At 38.5% G+C, this 20,221-nt stretch overlaps 1 protein-coding gene across 2 annotated transcripts in view; it reads right to left on the minus strand.

Annotated features, from left to right (window-relative positions):
- Positions 1 to 556: 556 nt before the first annotated feature.
- The window catches only part of LOC126457485 (mitochondrial ribosome-associated GTPase 2), a 176,040-nt gene continuing 156,375 nt past the window's right edge, over positions 557 to 20,221 (minus strand). Inside the window, exons 6-8 of one of the 2 annotated variants that reach the window (XM_050093782.1) lie at positions 19,738 to 19,876; positions 866 to 1,095; positions 557 to 753 (exon numbers count right to left, since the gene is read on the minus strand). In XM_050093782.1, coding sequence (XP_049949739.1) covers positions 619 to 753; positions 866 to 1,095; positions 19,738 to 19,876 — 504 coding nt within the window. In that variant the 3' untranslated portion in view covers positions 557 to 618. The remainder of the gene's footprint in view (positions 754 to 865; positions 1,096 to 19,737; positions 19,877 to 20,221) is intronic. The other variant, XM_050093783.1, reaches the window with a different exon arrangement.

The raw sequence follows: 20,221 nt of genomic DNA on the forward strand, positions 1-20,221 counted from the left end.
GTGAAAAACTGTGGAAGTTGTAAAGTGTCATTTTTTGGTGAGTGATTAAATTGTAGAAATGAATAAACAGTAGTGAGATTAGAGTATTGAACACTAACTTACACTTACTATGGCAGTGAAAGACACTAGATACCACTTATTACAGAAATCATTCGAAACTTCACATATGACAACTTGGCAACACAGTTTATAAGTGGATTTCTTACTTTGGGTAACGAGAGACCTCACACCATGCAATAAATGACAATGTGCTAATCTTCTTGACAAGTTAATATTATGTTCTAGAATATGATATGACTATAAATCATTCCCATCCACAGATAATGCTGGCAAATGACCACTTGCTGCAGTCTGATTCAAGCTTCAATGTTCTATGTAATCCAGATCTTTCTCAAGCTAATCTTCATGTTTTTGGATACTTGGATCACTGACTTTTGTTCAGCACCCAATTATGAAAGCAAGTAGTTGGACATAACAGGACTATTACCAACAAAAAATTTCATATAGGATAGAGATGTAACAGATTAACTGTTCAATTTATTATTTTAGAATGAAATTTAATACAAACACTTTATTCATTTTGTTTATAAACAGACAGCTATTAACAAGTAAAGGTTACTACTCATTTTCCTTCACATTTTGCTGATATATTTCTCGCATTATCTCCAGAACCAGTGACAAATTTATTCCCAGTTTTGCAGATATGGGAATTATTTTTTCACCAGTTTTCTGCTGAAACTCCTGAAGATTACTCTGCAAAAAGAATTGCATCCAATCAAATTGCACACTGTGATATTTAGCACAAAAAAAGGATTTAAGGTCTTCTACAAAATGCTGTAGGTGGAACACATATTACTAGCATTACCTTTGATTCTGGTAGGTCTATTTTGTTGCCAATAATAATTTGAGGCCTCTGAGCAAGATCAGGGCTAAACTGGCTCAGTTCATATTTCAAAACTTCCAGTTGATCCCAAGGTCCACTTGACAGGTCAATCACCATTAAAAGTGCTGAACATCGTTCTGCATGTTTTAAAAATGTGATGCCTAAACCACGATTCTTATGAGATCCTGGTATAAGACCAGGTAAGTCTGCAACTGTAAAAAGTATTAATAACAGTAGCAGTAATTTCTTAGTTACTATTCAGAATAAGAACACAATGAACATAAACAGAAACCTTAAATGTTATGAGAGATTTTGTACTGTAGCTTTTAGCAGTTGAGACATTAAAGGCTTCAATTCATTTCAGATAAACAAGTTTGCAAATATGCCCTCTTTCAAGATTTTTCATGTTCTTTTGTCATCTCAATCCAACATTTACTTTCCATTTCCTTGGCTACATTCTTGTTTCATATTTGTTCTTTTTTTCAAGCAGACTTTGCATCCAAATTTTAGCAGATTATTCCATTGGATAGTTTCCCAGACATATATTTCCTTTCCATCCTGGTGCAACATGAGTATTTTGCTGCAGCATACTGATACAGCACTACATGCACATCTCATTTTGCAGTAGCACTACTCACAATGAGAGACTACAAACTAAAATCCTCCTTTCTAGAATCAGGTAACTTAATATTAATGTTGCCTAATGTTTATGAGGAAGTATTTGAAGGACTGCTGCATGTTAGTGAATAACAACTACACTGTCGGGAAAAAAAGTGAAGCACTCAGAAGATATGGTCAAATGTCAACATAAATTCATGCACTCATGCATCACCGGTGGATATATAAATCATTAGCATCACAATTCTCTATGACAGGTAGAACCATCACCAGACTACATTAGTCTTATTCATGTTTTGTGCTGTTACCAGGCCAGGTAGGCTATATATATGGAGTGAGAACAACATCAAATGCTGACTGCTCACTGTGGAGGACACAGATATTCTATGTGCTCATGTGGGAGCATTATTAGCTCCAAACAGAGACTGAAAAGGGCCTCAATGTAGGTCTCCATTTAGCTAGATAGCTAAATCATGCAATATCCAGATACGTGCAGCATTCAGATGTGGCAATGGCCCAGTGCTGAACTGCACGGGAATGTGAGAGCACTCGTACCCGTCATCAAATTTTCAGTTGACCACATCTGATCATCACAAGGGAATATAATGTACTGTGCACCAAGCACACTTCAACCTCTACACATCTGTGTCTGCTATCTGAGAACAACAAATGGACTCCCTGCAACATTCTGTGTCACCCCACACTATTGGTTGGAGATTAGCAACAGACAGTCTTGGGAATTACTGCTCCATAAGAGGCTGCCTTTAACACTCCAACACTGAGAGCTGCATTTCAAGTGTTGCCATGACTGGGAAGCAAGGACTGCCGATGAGTGGCATCACATTATGTTCAACGATGAATCACGTTTCTGGACTACCCTAGATGACCATCACCAGCTAGTATGGTGGTGACATAGGGAGGGTTCCTGTTCTTTCAATGTTTTGGAGAAGCACAGCGACGTTACTCCTGGTGTCGAAGTTTGGGGAGCCATTGGGTCTGACTTCAGGTCACAGCTGGTAATATCTGAAGGAACTCTGATGTTACAATGCTGTGTCACACACATCCTGTGTCTTCATGTGTTACCTCTTGTGCTACAGTATTGTGGCACCATTTTTCAACAGGACAATGCTGTCCACACACAATATGTGCCTTTATCAACTGTCTGAATGATGTTTAGGTACTCCCATGGTCAACAAGATCCACAGATTTTTTCCCCAACAGAACATGTGTGAGAGCAGCTACCACAGTTGTGGACCAGGTTGCCTCAGGAGAGGAAACAATGGCTTACGACACCATTTCCAGTGGAATCAGTGCATGCATCCAGGCCAGAGCACTGATAAGTGGGCTCATACTGACAAATCCTTTGTAACGTTGACTCAATTTCGTAATCACTGAAATAACATCACAGACCATTTCAACCCACAAAGATTCATTTAGTTTCCTTGTCCCTTCTGGGTGCTTCACTGTTTTTTACCAGGCACTGTATTCTAATCTGTACTACACCAATGAGTTTCAAGAAATGCAGCAGTAATTTTATTTATATATGTACTTACACATTCTCTACATTCAATGATTCTTTTATGTGATGTAAAATCAAGTTATTGTTTTGTTATTTATGCAAGAAACAGCAGTGGCTGCCAGACTGTGCTACAGTAAACTATGTGCCATCTGTCTTTGATTTCCTGTCTCAAAATACTGAGTTTGATCTCCTCTATAATTAGCCTTGGCATTACCACAGAGATCTGGGATACAATGTATAATGGCTACAATTACAAAGTTCAAGAAATGTAAAAGTTCAAGTCCTGATCTGGCTCACAGTTTTAATCTGCCAGGAAGTTTCATATCGTTGCATACTCCACTGCAGAGTGAAAACCTCATTCTTCAAGAAATGTTGTCACAGATTTACGTAAAGTTACAATACTGCTTCTTTTTTAAATGAATATTATAATTGTAATCTGGATTCAGACTTTAACTTCAATATTTGGCTTTTGTTGACGATGCGCTTCCCACAGGCACATTCGAACATTCATTCATCAAAAGTAACTCAAAGTTTACGTCTCACAAAATCACACTCCACATATTCAGATTCCAGTTTAGCACACAGTTTTAATCTACCATGATGATTAATTTCAACAAAAGCTGCTGCAAATTGAAAGATTTTATTCTGAATTGCATCTCAGGTTCATTATTTCATAAATGGGTACAAAATATTTGATTCTGAAACAAATTACTATTTCCTTTTACAATGTCAATTAAAATATTACAGTTGCTTTAAGAGCTCTGATATAGCACAAAATACTGCTGAAAATCTCATACTGTTAGGACAACCAGTTAACTGGCATATTATCTTGCTCCTTCCAGCAAAGTCTACCCAGTTTTCAACAAACTCATAAGAAACAGACTGAATATTACACTGTCCTTATTTTCATAATTTTTGTTTCTCTATGATTATTAGCTCTGTTTTTAAGTTCAGTCCATTCCTCATTGCCTCTATTGCAAAGACAGCAATCTGATCTATGCTTCAGTTTTTGAAGCCATATACTGCTCCATTAAAAAGAGAAACTTAAAAAGACTGAAATCTCTAAAATCATGCAGACTGAGACACACTTGACAGAAATAAAGTGACACTACAAAACTGAACACATATTAGAAGTACACATTAGGCAAGCAGAAGTGGAAAGAAAGGAAATGGTTTTGAGACTGTTACAGTCAAAAATAAGAGATAAATAATACTGAAGGCACAACCACTGTTGCTGTTATTGAAGGTTCATCTTGCATAGGAAAACTTACTCTGACATGACAGCTCGTAAGTGATGAGTGTGGCTAAATTGTGACGCATCTCCAAGTGACAAAGTTCAATGTGCTGTACCATTCAAAGGACTAAGCATTCACACAATATAGACTTACTGTACCAATTATTGTACTTTTTAATGAACTGAAAAGGTTTTTGACCAGTACAGTACAGAAAACTGTTTTAAGAATCCATAAGATGCAGGAAAGATTAATACAGATAACAATTTGTAAGTGCAAAAGTGATATTTGTTGTAACTAGTAGTCATTTAAGTCATTATTTTATGTTTTATTTGAAGTCCAAATACACTGTCAGGGGAAAAGACCAGATAAGGAAAGACTGGCATGTCCTTACATCTGCCTTCTTCTCTCTCTCTCTCTCTCTCTCTCTCTCTCTCTCTCTCTCTCTCTCTCTCTTTCAGCTTCCTTTCCTTATTCCCTATCTGTTCCCTGCAAATTATAAGGGCTGTGAAATGTGTTTTATTATGTATTTGCGCTTTTAATTTTTTTCCCTTAAACCGTGTCTTCTTCCTTTCATTTGTGTATGGTTTTTCATTTAGACAAATCATTGGAGCAACTAAATGAATGAGCTTAAAGGCGCAGCAGATTTTTTTTTTTTTTTTAAATGTGGGACCTGAAAGAATGTCTTGATTGGTCTTTTTCAAAGGCACATATTTTTATGGGATGTGAATGTCATTCTATATGGCACCAAAAATACTGCATTTTGTGCCAAGTCCTATCAATTACTGTCTCTGTACTTCACCAACTGAGCCACCAAATTAAAAATTAATATGTTACAGTTCTTCACAAAGTTGTATTAATATATTGTAAACAGACATATGTCCAAAACGAACTTTATTTATTTACTTGAGTTACATGTCATACAAAACTTTACATTACAAAACTGTGCAATATCATGGGGTACTTCTAAATCAACAATTCACATAGCTTAGATAAGTGCACAAGAGAAAAAAACTAAATGATATTCACCCAGAATTGGGCAACAGCAACTTCACCACCCTAAGCCCTCATCAGCACTGCATGACTTGGCATGGACAGTGGCACAGGTAATCCATGTCTGTTTTTCCACAGTCATTTTGTTCTGCACCTTTGAAATATTGTAGTGCTTCGAGAATTTCTGTGTAAATTCTAGAACCACTTGGCCTTCCTCCATCTTTAACACATGATATTTTAAATAGAAGTTTGAGAGAGATGAATACAACCTACTGCACATTGCATGTTTGTGTATGCAGGTCTAAAAACAGTCACGAACAAATTGTGGACACGGCGGCCGACAAGTATCTGCTGTATGATCCACAGAGTTTCAGTATATGTGTAGTAAATAACAAGGAGTGTTTATGTATTATTCTGTGCTTTAAGTGACTTTGATGATAGGTAAGGACAAATGAAGAAATGAGGTTAGACTTTCAAGTAATTCATGTGTTGGACTTGCTAGAAGCAAGACATGTTCATAAATTACGAGTGGTTCTTAAACCAACTTGCTTATGAATGTTAATTTAATGCGTTTCTAAAAAAAAAAGAAGAAGAAGAAAAGAAATGAAATGAAAATTTTGAGAAGAAATTGAAGAAGAAGATATGATAACAAGACAAGAGAACTGTTTCGTGTAATTGGATTATGTCCAAAAATCAAATGGAAAAATTTGTGTTTGAAACAAAAAAGAAGAGTAAGGAAGTAACAACAGTAAAGGAACGGAAAGAAGACCTTGACGTATTTGACTAAGAAGAGATACGACGAGAATAATTCAACTAAGAAGATCCAGTGAAGGGAGTATACAGCTCTCACACACATTGCGGTGACGCCTACACGGAAACAACATCCGACGCCACCAACACCAGTTGCGGTTCACCGGTGCTTACCTGCTTCCACAGCTGCCTACCAATGCCGACGTTGATACCAATGTCTGACGCCACTGGCTTGCTGTCCACTGGTGCCGACTTGTTGTCACATCTGCTGTCACATCTACGTTGCGAGAATTCTACAATGGGTGAGTGCAAGATAGAACTTAAGTACCTTAGCACGAAGTGATACAAACAGTAGATTGACTTTTATTGGTGTAGTTATTATGGTCAGAGTTGAGTTTAAAAAAAAAAATGGTTACTAGGTCTAAAGATCATAAGAATATGGATCAGGAACAGCAAATTGGAGAAATGTCAGAACCAGGCAAGGCAATGAAAATTAGTAAACAAGGACCAGACTGGTCTGAATTAGTAAACCTAATCAAAGTTCAAAAGTCTAAATTAGATGCCCAGAGTGCAGCTTCAACTGCTCAAAATGAAACCTTAAGTAAAGAACTAGTCTCAGTAAATTCTCAATTAAATTTGTTAAATGCCAAAGTAAAATTGCAAAGCAAAGAATTTGGTAGTCTATGCAAAAGCATGGAGGTTTTAAAGACTAAATTTGATGACTTAAACAATAAAGTAGAGGATCTGAAATTAGAATTAAAGAATGAAGTAACTAACTCTTTAAACCTCCATGTAATTCGACTGTTCACTGGCTTTAGTCAGAAACAGAATGATCAAATCCAGGGTTTAACAAAGAAATTAGAATTTGATATTGAGGAAAAATGTAATATGTTTGAAACCGAAATTAATGAAAAGTTAGGATCATTTGAAAATGTACGTAATGTTAAGTTTGATGCTGTAAAGCACAGGTTGCATACTTTAAAAGAGTCCGTCGACAAGCAAGATAAGTTAACGCCAATAATCCAATCGCAAATTACAGGCGTTAATACACGAGTAGATAATGTAGAAAGAAACTTCAAATAGAAACTAGTGAACTCAGACTTAATAAATGTAAGTAGTCTGGAGAAACAGGTAGAGGAAATAATGGACTGAAAAATTACCGAGAGTATAACCTCCGGAAATGTTCCAACTATTGCTTCGGCCAAACTTAATGATACTAGCAAGGTTATAGACGACGTCAAAGCAGAAAAAAGTGTATCGTCATGTAATGTTGTGTTACCTAGTGAAGTGGTGATTGTTTTGAAGTGGGGAGACAAAATTTAATGAGAAGTACTGGTCAGCACTTGCTCAAGTGAAGTTAATATCAGATCCATGGGATTCGGACAGAGTCAAATATCCCCCAGGGATGTTAACATTCTTAGTTAATGGGAGGAGTGAAGACCATTGGGTTCTGAGTTGGTTTTGGCGTTTCTTCTGTAATAATTTTCCTGCATCAAATTCCCCCAAACTCTTAAACTATTCTATCCACCCACACTTAGTGGTAATGGTAAATACCGTACCAGTGAGAATTTGTTATTACATCATTCAAAATTGTTCCTGGTAAGAGATTTACTTGTTCCAGTCATTTAGACTACTAACAACCTCTAACTCCCTATGAATTTTTGATTGCGTCATCCTCGGCTGAGAGAGAAACATACCAGTGAGCATTTGTTTTTACATAATCCAAAATTGCTCCCGGTAAGAGATTTTCTTGTTCCAGTCAGTTAGATGTCCCGACTTTGCTCAGCTGCAGCATGAGGTGGAGAATTGCACACATGTTGTCTCCAAATACTATTCTCAAGCAGAATGTAATATAGTCAAGTCAGCTTCTGCATTTTTGCTCTATGCAAGATTTCCATCCTCACTGAGCTGGCCTTAGGACAACAGCATTATTCTTTGACAGATGTACCCCATAGTTGGTCCAGAGTTCAAATTTATGTTTCCTAACACATGTTTGTCTTAATGAACAGAAGTGAATATTACGTTAGCAGAACATATACTAGTGGATGAATAATTAAATAATGATGATACTATAGCATATAATGTTCTATTTTGTATAGTATATTTTATACCTTTTATGAGATGTGAAGTAGACGGGAGGGTTTGTATTGATTTTGAAAGGGGTAGTTAATGTAAATAAGAATATGATTTACACCAACAGATAAATCATGGCTAACACAGAACACACATCACACCTTTCAAACAACCCTCGCAAACAAGTATGACTGGTTCTTCACCATTTGCCGTTTCCATAGGGTTGCTAAGATTTTCTTCTGGGACCTCAAGAATGAAGGTGGGAATGTCCATTTTGTAGGAGACGATTTAACACCATACCTCCTCTGGCTTCTTACTCAAGGTTTCCTGTCTTTGGGGCTGTCTTCTTTCTCTTCTTCGATCTTAGCAGCCATTTCTAGTTTTTCCTTTCTTACTTCACTTTTGAGGACCTAACTATTTTTTCCCTCTTTCCATATTCATATACTTCGATCGCAGAAGTCCTTCCTAGTCTCCGTGGTTTCCAATAACCTACAACTTATTTTCACATAAGAAGGCCGAAGAATCAGAACACACAAACACACTTATGCATACACACAAAGAAATTCGAATTCACAAATAATGAAGTCACAGTTTAGAAGGATGTAATAACTGCCAAGGGTTGTAGGGTAGAAGATATACGTACATCTAGAAAGATGCACACATTGTTTTTCTTTTTATTATGACTGTTCTACATCGCCTATTTACATGAAAAGCCATTATATAAAAATTGCATATGTACATAAGTATAGAAAAACTATTATGATCTTACAACGAGTATACATAAGCAGGAATGAGTAATGAAGGAGAACGCAAGCCAGATTGGAGTAAATTGTGAAGCTTAATTGTGAAGCTTATTTAAGAAAAGTCAGTGTAGCGAATACTCGGATAAATTGATGAATAGTAGGATAGTGGGGCTTGAACAAAATAGGTAGATATAATATCTACCATGAGTTGAATAATACGTGTAGACATAGTATCTACTAAGATTATAGGAGTTCAAAAGTAGAAGAGGACTCAAGGATATTAAATGAGGTACTAAGAAGTGAGAGTGAAGTGTAAAATAGATTTTTATTTTACCAGGAAATATTTAATTATAGTGTACATAAAGATGTATACTAGGGCAATGAACCATGAGGCCTACTCATAAAGGATAGGGGGGTGTACCTGACAGTTGCTAAGGATATAGGGAAGGCGTACCTACATAGAGATACGATAATCTGTGGCCTGATGAATAACGATGTTTTATAAAGGGGCGTACCTACCAGAACAGGAGGAGGAAGTGAATTCATAGGGTCAACCCACATGTAAGGTAGAGGTACTCATGCTAGGGGAAAAGGACAGTATCATGACAGAAGTCACACATTTAATAGGAATTATTTTGGTAAGTTTAAATTCTACATATCACTAGCATTATTTTGTTTTATGTGAATTTACAAGTGTCGAAAAGAACACTTTCATTGGCCCAGGGTTCCTCCAGACTACAGACTACTATCAATAATGATACTAGTACGTACTAAGGAAAAAATAGAGCAGGAAATTAGAATAAAGAACTCAACTGTCATGAACACCAGGAGCTTATGATTGGAAACTAAAGGTTTAGTCCTCATGATTCCTTGATATAAGAAAACGAACTTCCACATTGATTGAAATATTCCCATTTTATAATTAAAGTGAAATAAAAATAAAATAAAATAAAATAAAATAGAAATAGCTAAATAATAAGAGAAAGTGTATTCACTATTATTAAAAAAAAAACAAGGTGTACTGTTGAAATATAAATTGTTATTACATGTGATATATATGTGCATAATGATTGTATATAAAACATCTCATGTTCAGTCTGAGGGGGGGAATATGTAGTACTTCGAGAGTTTCTGCATAAATTCTAGAACCATGTGGCCGTCCTCCATCTCGAACACACAATATTTAAAATAGAAGTTTGAGAGAGGCAAATCTGACCTACTGCACATTGCACGTTTGTGTGTGCAGGTCTAAAAACAGTCACGAGCAAATTGTGGACGCAGCGGCCGAACCGCCAGCTGACAAGTACCTGCTGTATTATCCACAGAGTTTAAGTGTATATGCAGAAAAGAACAAGGAGTGTTTTTGTATTATTCTGTGCTTTTAGTGAGTGTGATCATTGTTAATGACAAATGAAGAAATGAGGTTAGACTTTCAAGTAATTCATGTGTTGGATCTAGAAGCAAGACATGTTCATAAATTATGTGGTTGTTAAACCAATGCTATTGTAAATGTGTTTAATCAAGTCTAATGTGAGATGAATCAGTTGACTTGCAAACATGCGAATATTTATGTAAGAAATGGTGAATTTGTTCTTTGTGGAAGTTGAAATATACCAAGACTAAACTAAAAGTATTCTGCAAATATCCACTTATTTCATGAGGAAGGAGAGAGAGAGAGAGAGAGAGAGAGAGAGAGAGAGAGAGAGAGAGAGTCTGATAAATTCCGTTAACCAGCAGTATTCTTCGGAGAAGAAGTTTTTGGAGATTGACGTAGCCGGCAATCCAGAGAAGAAGCTTGGCAGTGCTTACCAAGTAAGTCAACTGATGTGAGAGAGGTGTGAGTTTTGCAATCCAACTTCACATCGGTTTTTGTCGTCTAGAGCTTTAGAATATCCCCATTTGATAAGGTTGTCCCTGGATTTACCTATACAGGACCTCGGTCTGTTCTATAACCTGGAGGTGCACCACTCTAAAGTACCTCAGCAGGCTTCATCCACATCTCTTCATAGTTGTCATCTGGCAGTATGGAGACATAGTATTTGCTAATGAATAGAGGAAACTTCTTTTGGGTTACAACCTAGGTCTCAGTGATTGGTGGCCATAAAGTGGATGTTGATCCAGGTCAGCCTTCTTCCTATCAATGTCTGCAATTACTTTATGACATGCATCAGGCAGTGCAATACTTGCTAAGCAATAAATCTGGCCTTCATGTGTCGGTTTCAGACATTCAGTAATCAGTCATACAGTTTAATTCAGTGTGATGTCCACTTGCTTTTCGTGGACGGAGCTGTACCATACAGGGGACTCATACTCCCCTACAGAGAAACAGAGTGCCTTGGTGAAGGTTCTGAAGATTTGAGGGTGGGCCAGTTACTCCAAGTGAGTTTCTTAGCGATTTTATTTTGGTGTTGAGACACTGTTAGTAGTATGTTAAAGACCTGCCTAAGATATTTAGGTGCAAAGCCGTGTTCCAACTCTGTGCTCTTCAAATTAACTTTTAGTTTTCTAATTGCGTATCTGTTTCAAAAACAGAAGGCACAGACTTGCATTTTCTGAGGATTAGGTTTCAGGTGGTTCTTACCACAATACTCAGTGAAAGTTCTCAGCACGGCTGTAAAAGCTTGTTGAAATTCCTTAAACATCTTTGCTTGTGTTTGCTAAAGCAAGTTCATCTGGTTTCTCCAGAGAATTCATCTTCTTTGAAACTCAACAAAGAATCTTTAACTGTGCAATAAGGTGCCAATTATTTCCACGACGCCATAATCGTGTGCCACACAGTAGATCTTCTGGCACATTATGTGATGCAGAACAGTGTCATAGGCTGAAGACAGATCAATGAAAACAGCTCCAGTGATGTCACTGCTTTCAAACCTGTCCTCTATGTAAAGGGTTATGTTTGCTACTTGTGTTATGGAATTCCTTTGAGGTCTAAAGCCTGCCTGTCCAGGTATTAATGGACTGCTGATCATAGGGTTGAAATGGTTCTAAAGACACTTTTCTAATACCTTACAAAGTTAGCATAAGAATGAAGCAGGTCAGTAACTTTTGGAGTTGGGCAATAACTTTTGGAGCTGGGTGGTTTTTCCCATATTTTAAGAAGACAATTACTTTGTTTTTTCCCCCATATTTTAGGGATCAGGTTCTCAAGCTATTTCATGGTTACTTGTCCAAATTGTTTTATTTTACCCCCGTATACAGGGTGTTACAAAAAGGTACGGCCAAACTTTCAGGAAACATTCCTCACTCACAAATAAAGAAAAGATGTTATGTGGACATGTGTCCAGAAACGCTTAATTTCCATGTTATAGCTCATTTTAGTTTCGTCAGTATGTACTGTACTTCGTCGATTCACTGCCAGTTGGCCCAATTGAAGGAAGGTAATGTTGACTTCGGTGCTTGTGTTGACATGCGACTCATTGCTCTACAGTACTAGCATCAAGCACATCTGTATATAGCATCAACAGGTTAGTGTTCATCACAAATGTGGTTTTGCAGTCAGTGCAATATTTACAATTGCGAAGTTGGCAGATGCCCATTTGATGTATGGATTAGCACGGGGCAATAGCCGTGGCGCGGTACGTTTGTATCAAGACAGATTTCCAGAACGAAGGTGTCACGACAGGAAGACGTTCGAAGCAATTGATCGGCGTCTTAGGGAGCATGGAACATTCCAGCCTATGACTCGCGACTGGGGAAGACCTAGAACGACGAGGACACCTGCAATGGACGAGTCAATTGTTCGTGCAGTTGACGATAACCCTAATGTCAGCGTCAGAGAAGTTGCTGCTGTACAAGATAACGTTGACCACATCACTGTATGGAGAGTGCTATGGGAGAACCAGTTGTTTCCGTACCATGTACAGCTTGTGCAGGCACTATCAGCAGCTGATTGGCCTCCACGGGTACAGTTCTGCGAATGGTTCATCCAACAATGTGTCAATCCTCATTTCAGTGCAAATGTTCTCTTTACGGATGAGGCTTCCTTCCAACGTGATCAAATTGTAAATTTTCACAATCAACATGTGTGGGCTGATGAGAATCCGCACGCAATTGTGCAATCATGTCATCAACACAGATTTTCTGTGAACGTTTGGGCAGGCATTGTTGGTGATGTCTTGACTGGGCCCCATGTTCTTCCACCTACGCTCAATGGAGTACGTTATCATGATTTCATGCAGGATACTCTACCTGTGCTGTTAGAACATGTGCCTTTACAAGTACGACACAACATGTGGTTCATGCACGATGGAGCTCCTGCACATTTCCCTCGAAGTGTTCATACGCTTCTCAAAAACAGATTCGGTAACCGATGGATTGGTAGAGACGGACCAATTCCATGGCCTCTGCGCTCTCCTGAACTCAACCCTGTTGACTTTCATTTATGGGGGCATTTGAAAGCTCTTGTCTACACAACCCCGGTACCAAATGTAGAGACTCTTCGTGCTCGTATTGTGGACGGCTGTGATACAATACGCCATTCTCCAGGGCTGCATCAGCGCATCAGGGATTCCATGCGACGGAGGGTGGATGCATGTATCCTCGCTAATGGAGGACATTTTGAACATTTCCTGTAACAAAGTGTTTGAAGTCATGCTGGTACATTCTGTTGCTGTGTGTTTCCATTCCGTGATTAATGTGATTTGAAGAGAAGTAATAAAATGAGCTCTAACATGGAAAGTAAGCGTTTCGGACACATGTCCACATAACATATTTTCTTTCTTTGTGTGTGAGGAATGTTTCCTGAAAGTTTGGCCGTACCTTTTTGTAACACCCTGTATAATCCATGCCAGGTACCTTATGGTTCTTGCATTGTCAAATAGCTTCTTCTTAACTAAATCTGTGAAATAGTTCATTAGTTTCCAGCCCTGCTTGTCTCTGTGTCGGATCCAGCATTATGTTTGTTCTTTCTACATTAAATCACAAATGGACAAACAAAATTATGATTACAGGCAACAGTGGACACAGATTCACATAATGCAAACTTTGATAACCAGATCTTTCTTCATTTGCCAAAAAGAGAGGCAAAGTTTTAAGGAAATGGTCAGATGCTAGACAGGGAAATTGGTAGGGCTCCAGGTTATGAGGGAGATACAAGGCATGTTCAGAAAGTAAGTGTATTAGATTTTTATATTCTTTTTAGGACAAGTGTATCTGAAAAAAAACAGGATATTGTAGATACACTTGTTGACTATTTTCCCATGTAATTGCCAATCTGCTCAATGAATGTGATGACTTGTGGCACAAGCTTCTTTATGCCCTTCTCAAATAACTCTGTCCAGCTCCATCCCCCACTCCACAACCTGTTTCTGCAACTGGTACCAGTTGAAAATTTAGTTCCTCTGATGTGTGCCTTTAGGGAGGTGAAAAGGTGATAATCTGAAGGTGCCAAGTCATATGCGGAATTTGGGGGGGTGGTTCAAAACATCCAAACCAGATGAGTCCCCCAGAGCAATTTGGAGGCTAAGGCTGTGCGAGGTTGGGCATTGTCATGCAGCAAGCACACTTCTCTCATCAGCATTCCCCTCCTTTTGTTTTGAATGCTCCTTTTGAGATTTTTAAGTCCCCACAATGTTGTTGTGCACTGATGGTCTCTCCCCGAGGCAGAAGTATGACCATGGTCCCAAAACATAGAGGCCATGATGTTTTTGCCTGAAATTGTTGTTTGGAATTTTTTGGTAGATGGGGAACTGGTGTGACACCACTGCGATGACTGTCTTTTTGTCTCAGGCTTGTAATGAGCCACACATGTTTCATCTCCAGTCTCCGAGCATTTCTGTGAGTGTCTCATATAAGATAGTTCTTGAGAGTTGTGGAGAGTTTGCAGGAATTTCACCCACTGTCAGTCGGCGGTCTTCACGAACAGTTTCTTTAATTTTTTGCATCTACTCGTCAGTCAAAATGGAAGAACTACTGCTCCTCTGTTCACCATAAACATTATTTCTGCCTCCACTAAACTTCCTACTTCCCTTAAACACATTCATTCTATTCATAACACCTATGCTGTAAACCATTTTGATTCACAAAAAGATTTTAGTAGGTGTTATTCCTTTCATGAGTACAAACAAGATCATAGCATATGACTTGCATTTGATAGGATTTCTTACTGACATCTTTCATGCAACTAGACTCTAAAACATGAGTTTACATTCTACCATATTCCTGTGATGCTCGCTCTGGTCAGGGAATCCCCCTGTAACACTCAATGTTGCCAGCCCTCATAACAAAACACAACTATTTTATGTTCATATTACACTTACTTTCTGAACTTGCTTCATAGAAGGATAGGATAATAGAAGAACAATGAAACACTAGCAATGGAATCATCTGAAAATTAGGAAACTCAGAGTAAGCAGAGATGACTGTTGACAAGTAATCACACATGCATGAAGCACAGAGTGAAACTAAAACTTACTTGAGTTAAAATTGTGCAGCAATACCCAAGGAGGAAAGTGTAATAACTGGTGAAAAAGGCTGTGGTGTTAAATAGTATTCTGGAAGAGCGGTGTGTAACCCTATGCTCACCTTGCTGATGAATTATGCTCACAAATTATAAAATGACGTAATAATTTAATATTTAGTGGTGCAACTGTTGTTAATCTTTTGGTATGCATGTTTCACGTGTTGAGGCATCTCGAGGGATGATGCATGTCTTTGAGGTGGGACAATGATCGCATTAACTCTGCAAGTGAAAGCACGTTTGGGAGTGTTAGTGTACACTCTATGGATCATTGCCCCACGTCAAAGTGTATTGGCTCTGGGGTGAGAGCCATTGATGGCAATGTGGAAGGCAGCTGAGGCAAGCAAAGGAAGCATACAGAACATTCATAGATTGATTGATGTAAGTAGATGCCAAACTGACAAATACAATCTTACCATATTGTAAAGTTTTGAGTAAAAGAAGTGGTTGTATTTTGCAGTTAAAACACAGAGATTGTTACAGAAGAAACTCTTCATATTGATTTATGAAGTTCCATAAATCTTGAAGCAGTTCAAACTCCAGTGTATTCCTGACTGCAGAGACAACAATGTCCTATCGTCCTGCACTGACACAGTCATGACATAAATATATTTCATATGCAGAAGTCAAGAACTGCAAGTCAACAGAATCAAGTTTGAACTCAGATATACAGGAAACATTGGGAGGCTTGACCAGTGGAATGAGAATAAAATAATAAAAATTATTAAGTAAAAACATCAGAAAAAAGAAATTAATGTCATGCACTGACTACACATGGCAGAAATGAGGGATGTGTGAAAATGATAATGATTAGTTACGGTTCCCTTTTTTCTGTGTTGCTGGTTATTTTTCTCATCTATCCATCTTGCTGACTTGCTATTTGTTTTTCCTCTCTTTTCTATCTTCTTAGCTTTTCATATGAGGCATGTTGAGAATGTAAGTGTATTAGATTTTTAAATTTTTTAGAATAAGTGTATCTGAAAAAAAATTATAGTATATTGTTGATCCACTTGTGGAGTATTATTCCACATAATTACCATCCCATTAAATGCACATATGAGCCATGCCACAAGCTTCTTTATGGCATCCTCGAAGAACTCTCCCACCAGCTCCTTCCCTCTCTTCTCAACCTCTTTCTGTACTGGCTCGTCAAGTAAAAAATTCATTACTCTCATCTGTGACTTCAGAGATGGTCAAAAGATGGTAACTTGAAGGTGCCAAGTCAGGGGAATATGGGGGAAGAGGAGGGGTTCAAAGCATCCAAACCAAATGAATACTTGAGTGCTTTGTTGGCTAAGGCTCTATGATGACGTGTGCTGCTGTGCAACAAGCACACTCCTCTCATCGGCATTCCCCTCCTTTTGTTTTGAATGCACCTTTTGAATTTTTTTAGGGTTGTCTATTGATGGTCTCCCCCTGAGGCAGAAATTCAACCAAAATTATGCTTTTTTGGTCCCAAAATACTGAGGTCATGATTTTTTTGCCTGAAATTGTGGTTTTGAATTTTTTGGGGGATGGGGAATTGGTGGGTCACAAATGTGATGATTGTCCTTTGTGCCACTCTGTTAGCTGTTTTGGGACCCAATTAGTGCAGTTTCTGGTATCCCAGGACTTCTGTGAGTGTATCATATAAGAGAGTTCTGGAGAGTGGTGAAAACATTGCAGAAATATCGTCCACCATCAATTGGTAGTCTTCAAGAACAGTTTCCTTGACTTTTTGCACCAACTCGTCACTCAAAATGGAATTCTTCCACTCCTCTTTTTGTCACAAACATTTCTTTTGCTTCCATTAAACTCCTTACATCAATTAAACACACCTGTTCATAACACTTTTGCTGTAAACCATTCTGCTATGTGAAAAAATGTTTTGTCGGTGTTATCCCTTCTGCGAGTAGGAAGCAGATCACATCACATGGCTCACACTTTATTTCTTACTGACATCTCTCACACAGCTGGAAACTACAGTGTGGGTTCACGTACTACCATGTTCATATGCTGCTTGCTGTGGTCGGGGTTTGTCCCCCCTCTTCCAATCATTGTTACCAACACTCAAACAACTAAAAACCATAGCCCACTGTGGTCAAAGTACACTCACTTTCTGAACATGCCTTGTATTTTTTGTGTTACCAACATTTCATAAATGAGTTCAATCTCATTCTGTTCTGCTGTATCACCTACAATCTAGGGTTCTGAGTGACTTTTCTAGTCCGTCTGTGATAGTCATCTTCTCTTCTACTTTGGAGAAGAAAGGCAAAGGCTACAAAATTAACATTTGCATTTCTACTATTTCTGCATTAGTAGAACTTCTTTTCGTTTTTATTCCTTGACTGTAGTCAGTATTTGATTTATATGTAGGACAGACAATTTAGTGCTAGAGTCATAGGAAAAAAAATACACCAGACGAAACTAACTTTTCTCAGAAATTAATTCCTTTTTGTAAAATAGCCAATGAATTTACTTCCAAATTTGAATTACAAAAGAAAATGGCTTTTAGAAAATATACCAACCAAAATGCAATTTTTTTGTAAACGAAGTCCTTGTCACTCATAATAAAATTTCAAACAATCGAAAATCCAGGATGGAACGTAAAAGTATTATGAATAGGATAGTTGCCACTCATCATGTAGCAGAGATGCTGAGCTGCAGACAGGCACAACAAAAAGACTATCACAAAATAAACTTTTGGCCAACAAAGCCTCTGAAAAAAGAAGAAACACCAAACAAAACACACACACACACACACACACACACACACACACACACACACACACGCAGAGAGAGAGAGAGAGAGAGAGAGAGAGAGAGAGAGAGAGGGAGAGAGTGTGTCTGGCAGTTGAAGCCAGATTACAAGCAGCATATCATGATGGGGATGGCAACTAGGTGAGAGTACGGAGGAGGCTGGGGTGGGGAGGGGGTATGATAGCAGGTTAGGGGTGGGAAACAGTAAAGTGCTGCTGGAAGCAGGAGGTGGAGAGAGGTAGGGCAGCTAGGATAGCAGAAAAGGAGAAAGTAAAAAGACTGGGTGCATTGGTGGAATAGAGGACTGTGTAGTGCTAGAATGGGAACAGGCAAGAGGCCAGATGGGTAAGGACAATGACTAACGAATGTTGAGGCTAGGAGGGTTATGGGAATGTAGGATATATACCAGGGAAAGTTCCCATCTGCGCAATTCATATAAGCTGATGTTGGTGGGAAGGATCCAGATGACACAGGCTGTGAAGCAGTCATCAAGAAGAAAAAGAATGTCATGTAGGATGGCAAGTTCACCAACAGAGTGGTCCAGCTGTTTCTTGCCCATAGCCATACCCCGGATTTGTTTGTAGGTGATTCCTTCAAAGGAGAAATAATTGTGGGTGAGGATGAGGTTGACCATGGTGACTAGGAAGGCAGTTGTTGATTTGGAATCTGTCGGGCATTGGGAAAGGTAAGGCCATTGGCATTAGGAACGTTAGTGTAAAGGGAGGTGGCATGAATAATAATAAACAGGGGCCTGTGTGGTAAGTAATAGGAACCCTGGAGAGTTTGTGGAGGAAATGGTTGGTATCTTTCATATAGGAGGTTAGGTTGCAGATAATAGGCTGAAGGCTGTGGTCAACTAGAGCTGAGATTCTCTCAGTGGGGGCACTGTAACTGGCCACAATGGGGCATCCTGGATGGTTGCGTTTATGGACTTTAGGAGTGCAAGGAGTGGTAGGGGTGAGGAGGGAGGTGAACTCTGGGGCAAGGTTCTGGGATGGGCCTAAGGATTTGAGGAGAGACTGGGTGGGGTCACTTCTGCCATGTAATCTTTGCAGTTCAAAACAACAGTAGTGGAGCCTTTGTACCCAGGTAAGATTACAAGGCCAGGATCAGTTTTTAGGTGGTGAGTTGTAGTTCTTTCTGCAGATGTAAGGTTAGTTTGTAATGTTGAGAGATTTGGGGAATAATGATGAAGAAAGGTTCGAGGTTAAGAAATTCTGGAAAGTTAACAGGGTGTGACTTGGGGACAGCGAGGGTGGATCACAGTTGGATGGAGGAGTGAACTAAATCAGGCAGGGTTGAACATTGATCTTTGGTTAAATCCGATTGGTAGGGTTGGTGGTGAAAAAGTATTTCCACTGTAGAAACCGGGAGAAAAGACAAGGTCTTTAACAAGTCCTGCATGATTGAATTGGGAAATGGGACAAAAGATGAGATCTTTGGAAAGAACTGATATTTCTGCGGGGCGAAGGATTTTGGGCCTGTTTAGGTTCAACATTCTGTGTGGTGGTGGTAGGGAGTTTGGAGGGTGGGATAAATGTAGCAAGTGTGCAAGAGAGGCATTGTCAGCAATAAAACTTCATTTTTTGTCAAAGACATTCGGATCTTCCCTGATCATTCATTTTCTCCCAACCCACTTACATATTTTTTGAAAACTATTTATCACTAGAGAGAGAATGATAATACTATACTGTAAACATTGCATTACATTTACTCAATAATAGACTTACCTGTTACACGTTCATAATCTATATATTGAACAACTCCTAAATGTGGCTGAAGAGTTGTAAAAGGATATGAGGCTACCTTTGGCCTAGCTCGGGAAATAGCTCTTAGTAGTGTGCTTTTTCCAGCATTTGGAAACCCGACCTGAGAAACAAAATTGTATGTTGTTTTTATCAAGATCTTTTCATATTCCAGTTATTCTATTAATATCAGTAACCATCCTCAAATGCTGTAAAATCTCAAATGTGGCTGTAAATTCAGCACCTGCATGATAGTAAACTAGGAGAGGTTGAAAAAAAACCAATTACAAATAAAGGCTTATTGGAATTCTTGATCTAAGTTTTGACACTTCAGGAAGTGTAATGACCTTGTTACATATGATGTTGACAAGGTACACTGAATAAAGCCAAACGGGTCTTGCCATATAAGACACCATTCTTAATAACACAAAAATCACATCCATAGGTTAAGACTGCAGCAAAGCAGCGT

This window comes from Schistocerca serialis, chromosome 2 (genome assembly GCF_023864345.2).
Source record: "Schistocerca serialis cubense isolate TAMUIC-IGC-003099 chromosome 2, iqSchSeri2.2, whole genome shotgun sequence".
In the NCBI taxonomy this organism is placed as follows: Eukaryota; Metazoa; Arthropoda; class Insecta; order Orthoptera; family Acrididae; genus Schistocerca; species Schistocerca serialis.